This window comes from Diaphorina citri, unplaced genomic scaffold (assembly GCF_000475195.1).
Source record: "Diaphorina citri unplaced genomic scaffold, Diaci psyllid genome assembly version 1.1 scaffold108725, whole genome shotgun sequence".
In the NCBI taxonomy this organism is placed as follows: Eukaryota; Metazoa; Arthropoda; class Insecta; order Hemiptera; family Psyllidae; genus Diaphorina; species Diaphorina citri.
The window spans coordinates 8,300-16,741 of record NW_007485672.1 but is presented as its reverse complement, the minus strand read 5'-3'; the positions used below and the strand labels follow the sequence as shown (position 1 = coordinate 16,741).

The following is an 8,442-nucleotide window of genomic DNA, read 5'->3' as shown; positions in this document are numbered from 1 at the left end:
ATTTCAACCCCTTTTTTTTTTTCACTTTTTTTTCAATTTTTTTTTTTTTTTTTTTTTTTTTTTTTTTTTTTTTTTTTTTTTTTTTTTTTTTTCTTTTTTTTTTTTTTCTTTTTTTTTTTTTTTTTTTTTTCTTTTTTTCTTTCTTTTTTTTTTTTTTTCTTTTCCTTTTCTTGTTTGTTTGTTTCTAACTAATACTATTGTTTTGAATATGATAGACCAGCCAACCGCCTACGAACTTAGTCCCTCATTGGAGCGGCGCCAACCTAAATTGTACCAAATTGTATTTTTTTAAAAAAATATACCAAATACATAAGACCTTGTTTAGACTGCAGGAGTAAAGGGACTTTTCAGTCTTATTCTGGCAGTACTCGTATTAGCAGGGCATACTCTATTCTATTCTATGCTAGAAGATATTAATCAATCCTGAGTGTGTACATAAGGAAATAATTAACTTAAAACTTTGCCAGATGGATTAATTCTATAAACATCAGCCTAGTTAGCTTGAAAGATGTGTAAGTTCTAGGTCACAACCTTCATCACCAAAGACCTTAGCCGTTACACCATGAAATATTTTTTATAAATCCCAGAACTTGGTGTTCAATGTCATTTTGACAGTTTTCAAACCTTGCTATTTCCACACAACCTATTGAATTGTTTTCTTAACTCTCTCGTGTTGATCTGTAAACAGGAAAAATAAATTTGGGTGTAAATATCAAAGAAAAATACAATTTCTCTAAATATATAATAATTTATCCAATGAGTTTTTTAAATAAGTTAAGCAACATTGTTTTGTCCTCTGGGTCATCTCTGGGGCAAAGAAAGCTCATTGCTATTAGGTAAGTATGAGGTTATGAGGTGCAATCAGCTTCATGTTAATACAACTCATAAAAGGTGAGATAAAAAACCTAGTACATAAACATACTTAGTAGTCTTATTACCAGGGATGGGCAATATTTATAAAAATATCAATATTTGCGATATCAATATATTGAAAATAAAATATCGATATTACCGCTATATCAAAAGTAAAATATTGTACAGTATACAGTTTGAAGGGGCAACATAGGTACATAACCACAACCTCAAGCCAATTGTGGAGACTGAAGATGTTGAATAAATAATTATGAAACTTCAACAGGATGTTCTCGAATTTCCAAAATTATTACTTTTCACTCCAACCTAACAGACAAGTGGTAAACACCACTGAAATACCCATAGCATATTAAGTAACTTTTAAGAAAGTAAAAAAGATGAAATATTTGAAATTAAGTTGGGACTTAATAAAGTCTGGGCTTACCTGTATTCTTTCAGTTTTGCTTTCATCTGTTCTGGGGCCAAGACATTAAGAAGACCCTTTGGTAAAAATTCCATCCACAAGTTTTCTATTGCCATTCCCTTATTTTTCAATTACTTTATTCCATTTAGTTTCCATTCAAATTCAGTGAGAGAAAGCACTGAATTTAGAGGTTTCCTTTTATGTTTTTTTTTTCTAATCAGTTTTTCTTTGATTTGGGGACAAAACAATTCTTTGTGGAATAGGACTCTAATTGTTAACCTCCTCTTTAAATAAAACGTTTGAAAAAGAAAGAAAATTGTAATTCAAAAGGAAATAGATTGGATAAATCGCCTTGGAAAATCCATTCTGCAAATGCAAAGAAAAGTTCAAAATTTGAATTTTTACCGCCACACCAAAACAAATCTATTGCCTCTGTGGTAAGAAATAATGCTGCAATCAGCTGGATGTATTGTTGGAAAATCTTCTCTCTCACTCTCTCTCGATCTTCCATCTCTCTTCAGTTTACGAAACTGAAAACCTTCATTCGAGAAAAACTTCATTGAAGAAAATATTCATGGCGTATAATCTCGCAGGGTAAAACTGTCAGCCCGTACATTTCTATTGAAGAAAATCGTCATACAAGCAAAACTCATACAGTAAAATCTCACCAGGTTAAATTTCATACTGTCAAAACTTCATTGGGTATAATTTCCACTCAATAAAAACCTCATCACCTCTAAATTCGCCACATCAAATCTTCACGGAGGAAAAAAAACACGCAATATAATCGTCATAGTGGTAAATATCGCAGACGAAAAACTTCATACGGGAAAAAGTCACAGAAGAAAACCTTCATAACGGTAAAAAATTCCCAGGAAAAACATCGTGGGATATAATTTCGTACAGTATAACCATCACTGAGTACAATTTCGTGGGATAAAAACCTTGTCCGAGGGATTTTTTTCCGTGGGAATTTTTTTCCGCTATGAAGGTTTTCGTCTGTGAGTTTTTCTTCTACGAATGCACATCTAGATATTGATATCTTTCAGAAATAGGATAATATTGGAGATGGAAGTGTTATTATCGCCTAGGGCTTCAGAGAGGGAGTTTTGGATATTAAATTTGATTCTGGATCTATGTAGGGCAGGGCAGTGGATTATTATGTGTTTGATGGAAAGGGATTCGGTATTACAGAAGGAACAGGAAGGGATGTTGACTCTATCCATTAAATAGCCATGGGTGTATAGAGAGTGGCCTATTCTAATTCGAGTGATAACGATTTCATCTCTTCTGTTTTCAAGGTTACTGGAGTCCCATTGGAAAACATTATCTTTGATTTCTCTGAGTTTGTTTGGGGAGGGTAGGTTTTTCCACTTATTGTTCCAGGTATTATGGAGGGATTTTTTATAGTGGGTTTTTATGTCATGGGAGTTGATGGTAGGGAGGATGTCAGCAGTAATAGATTCCTTGGCAAGAATGTCAACTCTGTCATTGCCTTGGATTCCTTTATGACTAGGAATCCAACAAAATTTGATGTCAATGTTTTTGGATGAACATGTTTCAAGTAAATTATGTATGTGAGCTATGATTGGTTTTTGAAGGAATATACTGTGCAAATGTTTTAGAGAGCTGAGGGAGTCTGAGTATATTACATATTTGTGATGAAAGGAGGAATCTGAGTAGTGAATAGATATGATATATTTGAGGCATTCTATTATAGCAATGAGTTCTGCAGATAATATTGAGGTTAATGGGTTTAATTTGAAAGATTTTTCGACAATACCGATTTTAAAGGCGCACCCAGTGTTATTAGAGGATTTGGAGCCATCTACAAAGCAGGGGGTGAAATTAGTTAAGTTATGAGCATAGCTATTGAATGCTGATTTTATTTCCGTGGTAGAGGTATTTTCTTTTTTGCCAATAATTAGCTTATCGAAGCAGAATGTTATAAGCCAAGGTTCAATGGAGTGGAGGTTGAAAGTTTTGGTGATTGTATGGTTTATATTAATGTTTCTGAATATATTTAGGTCATTGGCCCTTACAAAAATAGGTTTGGGTTTTTTACCAAAAAGGGTAGGATCTATTTGCAGGGCTTGTGAGATGTGGGGATACATGAGGTGGTCAGGGAGGGACATAATTTTAGAGGTATAATTATTGATAAGAATGGCAGATCTGTATTCAAGGTTAGGAATGCCACTTTCAGCATGGATACTGTTAAGTGGGGATGATCTGAAGGCTCCTGTGATCATTCTTATGACATGATTGTGGATGGGGTTAAGTTTATTTTTAATATTAGGTTTGGCACTATTATAAACAATGGCGCCGTAGTCGGATATTGGTCTACAGTAAATATGATACAGGCGTAATAAAGAGGACCTAGATAGTCCCCAGTTAGGGTTGTTCAACATTTTTAAAATATTGATTGATTGATTCATTTTGGCTTTTAGGTATTCTATGTGATGTGTCCAGTTCATTTTAGGGTCCAAGATCATTCCAAGCCATTTATGGGATTCTTTATATTGGAGAGGAGTGTTTCCTAGGAAAAGGGGAGGGTGATAGGATTGGGAGAGTCTGTGAAACAACATGCACACTGTTTTTTCAGGAGAAAAAGTGAAGCCTGAGGAGAGAGACCACTTGTTCAAATTGTTTAGACTGTGTTGTATGCAGTTATGTAGAGTGGAGAGATTTGACTGACTGTAGAATATAATAAGGTCATCCATGTAAAGATTACATTTAATGTTGACTGGTAATGAGTTAGGAATATCAGAGAGAGCAATGTTGAATAGGGCACAGCTCAAAGCTGAACCCTGTCGGATACCGTTATTGACAGTGAATGGGGAAGAGAGGCATTTAGAGTTAACATTGACTTGGAGGGTGTTGTTGTTCAGGAAGAATTCAATGTATCTGAGCAAGTGACTACCAATGTTCCAATCATTGAGTTTCTGCAAGATGCGTCTCCGCCAAGTGCTGTCGTAAGCAGATTTTATATCAAGGATTACAGCTAATGTATATCTTTTTAGCCTGAAGGCGTGGGTCACTTCATTTTCAAGGTGTAATATATTATCAATGGTGCTTTTATTCCACCTGCAGCCACTTTGGAAAGGACTTAGAAGCTTATATTTTTCTAGGATGAAGGTCAATCTGAAGTTAACCATTTTCTCGAATATTTTGCAAATGCAATTAATGAGGCAGATAGGACGATAACTGCTGGTAGAATGAGGATCTTTGTCTTTCTTTTGAATAGGAATGACAATTGTTTTGGACCATTCATTGGGATATATGTGATTGGTCCAAATTAGATTGTAAATTTTTAACAGGAATTCTAAAGCAGGATTGGGAAGATGGTTTAACATTTGATATGAAACTTTGTCTGTGCCAACAGCAGTAGATTTTGTTTTAAGGAATGCTTTGTGGAGTTCATTGATATTGAAAGGAGAGTTGTAGGGTTCAGTGGATTCATTGTCATTGTAATTAATGGGAGAGTTTTCGAGTAGGTTTTTATGATGAATGAATTCAGGAGAGCTGTTTAGATTTGAAATGTTAGTAGAGAAGTGGTGTCCTAGTTCATTAGCTATTTCATGGGGGGATAGGATTATATTTGACCCATTTTTTAAACAAGTGATAGGTTTATGAATGTTTTTACCTTGGATGCGTTTGATTTGTTGAAACATGGAATGTGAGTTTATAGGAACATTTATCGAATTAACAAATTTTTCCCAGGATTCTTTTTTCTTAAGTTTGATTGTTTTTCTCGACAGAGCTCTATATTTTTTATATTCTATGAAGTCTTCAAGATTACCATATTTTCTGAATAGCTTGAGAGCTTTCTTCCGTTTGTTTATGAGTGTTTTAATCTCATTACAGAACCAGACTACGGGGCGTTTGGATCTCGTGTATTTAGGGATGGATATTTGGGCTGCATTTAAGATATTTTCACAGGTTTGTTTTAAAACGGAGTCTATGTTGAGTGTGGTAAGGTTTGAGAGATCAATATCATTATGGAAGGTGATATTGTTTTGGAATGAGCACCAGTCAGCTCTTTTATATATCCATATATCAGAGATGTAGTTTTGATTTTGAGGCAGAATAGTATCACTTTTGTTAAGAGAGATGATGATGGGAAAGTGGTTTGACTGGCAGGGGTCATCATGGACTTGCCAATTAAATTTAGAGGAAATAGTATTGGAAACAAAGGAAAGGTCTATACTAGAATAGGTTTTGTAGGCAAAGGATAAATGTGTAGGATCACCGTTGTTTAAGATGGTAGAGGTAAGTGATAGATTTAGAAACTTTTCTATTTCCTTGCCTTTTGGGCAGAGTTTGTTACCTCCCCACATGGGGTTGTGTGCATTGAAATCACCGGTAATGAGGTAGGGTTTAGGTAGTTGTTTCACAATATTAAGCATATCCAAGTGACAGAGGCTTTGAGAGGGAGGAGAGTATATGTTACATATGGTTAAGGGGAAAGAAAAGAAATGTGATTTGAGAATAATTGCAATGGCATGTAGATTAGTTCTCAGAGGAAGATATTCGGAGTGTAATGATTGATGGGCTAAAATTGTGACACCACCAATAGGATAGTTGTTCGATACCAGGTCATATCTGAACTTTTTATAATTTTTAATGGGAATTTTGGTAGGGGGAGAAATTAGTGTTTCTTGTATGCAAATGGCAATGGGCTTAAATTTATCAATTAAGAGTTTGAGTTCATCAGATTTGCTAATAATGCCATTGGCATTCCACTGTATAATGTTGCAGTCCATAAAAGAAAGGAATAAAAGTAGGGGGGAAGGATATTTGAAGGGGGGGAGGAACATTAATTATCTTCAATGTGAATGGTGAGAGTAGGGGAATTAGGGGGGGTGGAATGATTGGGAGAGTTTTTGTTGTTGTTCTTCTTTTTGTTTTTCTGTCTCCCAGATCTGCGAGGGGTAACAGTAGGTAGAATAGAGTTGGGAACCGGAGCTATGACCGGTGGGGGGGTCTCAGGAGAGGGAGCCAGAACTTCAGGGTGAGGAGAGGATGAAGGAAGGCAGACTGAAGGAATGGGAGAAGGACAGTTGGAAGGAGGTGAGGATAAATTATTATTAGGCATTTTATCAATAGTTGCAAGAGGAGGGGGAAAGGGAGGTTGAGGAGGGCTTGTGGAGAGTGCATCTGGGAAAGTGGAGATGGCTTTAGATTTGATTAAATTACTTACAGAAGGAATTGCAAGGAGAGGGATGTTTGGGGAAGATTGAGTGTGTTCAATGGAGTCAGAAGATGTGTTGGAGGGAGAAGTACCTGATGGGTTGAGAGGAGGGTAGCAATCTGTGGTTACCCTGGATTCTTCATTATTCAGTGGACATTTATGTGAGGGATGGTCTGATTTGCAAAAGTAGCATGTTGTCTTTTCAACAAACAAGTGCATCTTATTCGGTTCACCTTGATATGTGAATTGGATGTATTCAGGAAATGTGGAATCCTGGGAATAGATAAATCTAGTTTCATTAAGGATGTGAGCAAATTTTGGGTCATTAAGACCCAGTTTGGAATATTCAACAGACTTTGCATTGACATTGTGGTTTCTAAGAATGTCTAGGATATAGGAGTTGGGGACCCAGGGTTTTGCACCAGAAATAATAATTTTCTTGCAAGGAGAAACAAGGGGGCGGATGTTTAATTGACAATTTTTAATTGTAATAGATGGGTGGTGGGTCGAGATGCGAATAACTTCTTCACGTGTACTCAAGAAGATTCTCATTTTACCGGACACTCTGGAGACCATAGTTAGGTTTGATGGATTTGTGATTTTAGCTAATTCATTAAGATAGTCAATTGTTTTGAATGTGGTATCATCTATAATGATGCCGAGTTCTTTGTTCATATGTGAGTTAGGTTTCAAGAGATTTGCAAAAGATCGAGGAGGATTTGGGTTGGTAGATTTGGGGTGCAAGTTTGGGAGATGGTTGGGATGTGAAGGATGGGGGTGATTTGGATTTAGGTGTTGTTGATTTGGAGTAGCAATCAGCGGAGAGTGCTGATGCGAGGGGGTAATGGTTAGCTGGCAATTGCTGTCTGGGGATTCAGGATGGTTAGTGGAAAGGTCCCTGTCTTTGGGAGGTTGGGTTTGGGTAACATTGGGGGAAAGAGGGGGGGGAGGAGGAGAGGGGAGGAGGGGGGACGTGGACTCACGTGACATTGTAAACCAAATAGTGAAGTAAACAGCAGACGGTGTGCTGGGTGATGGTCGGCAATGGAGGATGGAACAGCGAGTGCAAGGGGGGTATCCTTGGGCGAAGGTGATGTGACAGTAATTTCAGATATTTAGACAGGAGGCAAAAACATAAATGAAAAAGCGGTTGAAAGCGAAAATAAGTCAGTTTTTAGTAAAGGTGAGCAAAAGAAAAGGTTGAAAGTGAACACTCAAAAAGTAACGAGCACGTGGAGGAAGGTGCATAAATTGGAGGTCGCGATATTGATTACATAAAGACAAAAATATTATATGAAATAGTTGAAAAACTAATTATGCAAAGAAGTAAAGAAAGGACGATGCAAAAACGAAACTTTTTTAAGCACCATTTTCAAAAATTGTTCAAAAGTTAATTTTTAGATTTTTTAGTTTTGATCGGCGTCGGCCATGATGGCAGATTGTTTTGATAAGATACTGAGGTTTGATGATAAAATACTCAAATGTTCAGGAATAAGAGCTACACTTACCTGATTTGGGTGGATATCTGTACGCAATATTTGAACTGGGATCCACCTCTTCCTCTCTGGAGTTTTGTCTGCTTGTAAATGCTCCCATTTTTGCATTCAACCTTTAGTGCGCTATAGAGAATACACAAGGGAGAAATCACCAAATTTCCAATAGAACTAGGCAGAAAAAGATACAAAAAACTTAAAAACATGAAAAAGAAAAAATAAAACGGAAAATAATAATAATAATAAAAGAAGATTAGTCGTATTTTTTTATGCAAATAAAACCAATAAAACGAATAATTTCCATTTTTTTAACTAAATAATTTTTTATTTTCTTCAGTTTATTCGATTTATTTACAAATATTTTTTCAAATATTTCGAATAGGATTTTTTTATTTATTTGTCCGCCATGTTTTATTTAGTTTTTTTTTGAGCGGCAATTTTTAATTTTATAATTAATTTATTATTTATTATTCTTGAAATTT

The 8,442-nt window shown here is 35.7% G+C and overlaps 1 protein-coding gene and 1 long non-coding RNA gene across 2 annotated transcripts; both read right to left on the bottom strand.

Annotated features, from left to right (window-relative positions):
- Positions 1-357: 357 nt before the first annotated feature.
- LOC113473815 lies at positions 358-2,309 on the bottom strand. The gene is made up of 2 exons (XR_003395667.1): positions 1,298-2,309; positions 358-678 (listed from the first exon to the last, which is right to left on the bottom strand). It is a non-coding gene; the product is annotated as an uncharacterized LOC113473815 (long non-coding RNA).
- Positions 2,310-2,575: 266 nt separating this feature from the next.
- Positions 2,576-7,898, bottom strand: LOC108254458 (RNA-directed DNA polymerase from mobile element jockey; the record flags this gene model as incomplete). Its single annotated transcript, XM_017449444.2, is given in 1 exon segment — positions 2,576-7,898. A coding segment is annotated over 1 exon segment (3,518 nt), but the record flags the coding sequence as incomplete, so codon positions are not given.
- Between the last annotated feature and the right edge of the window lie 544 nt (positions 7,899-8,442).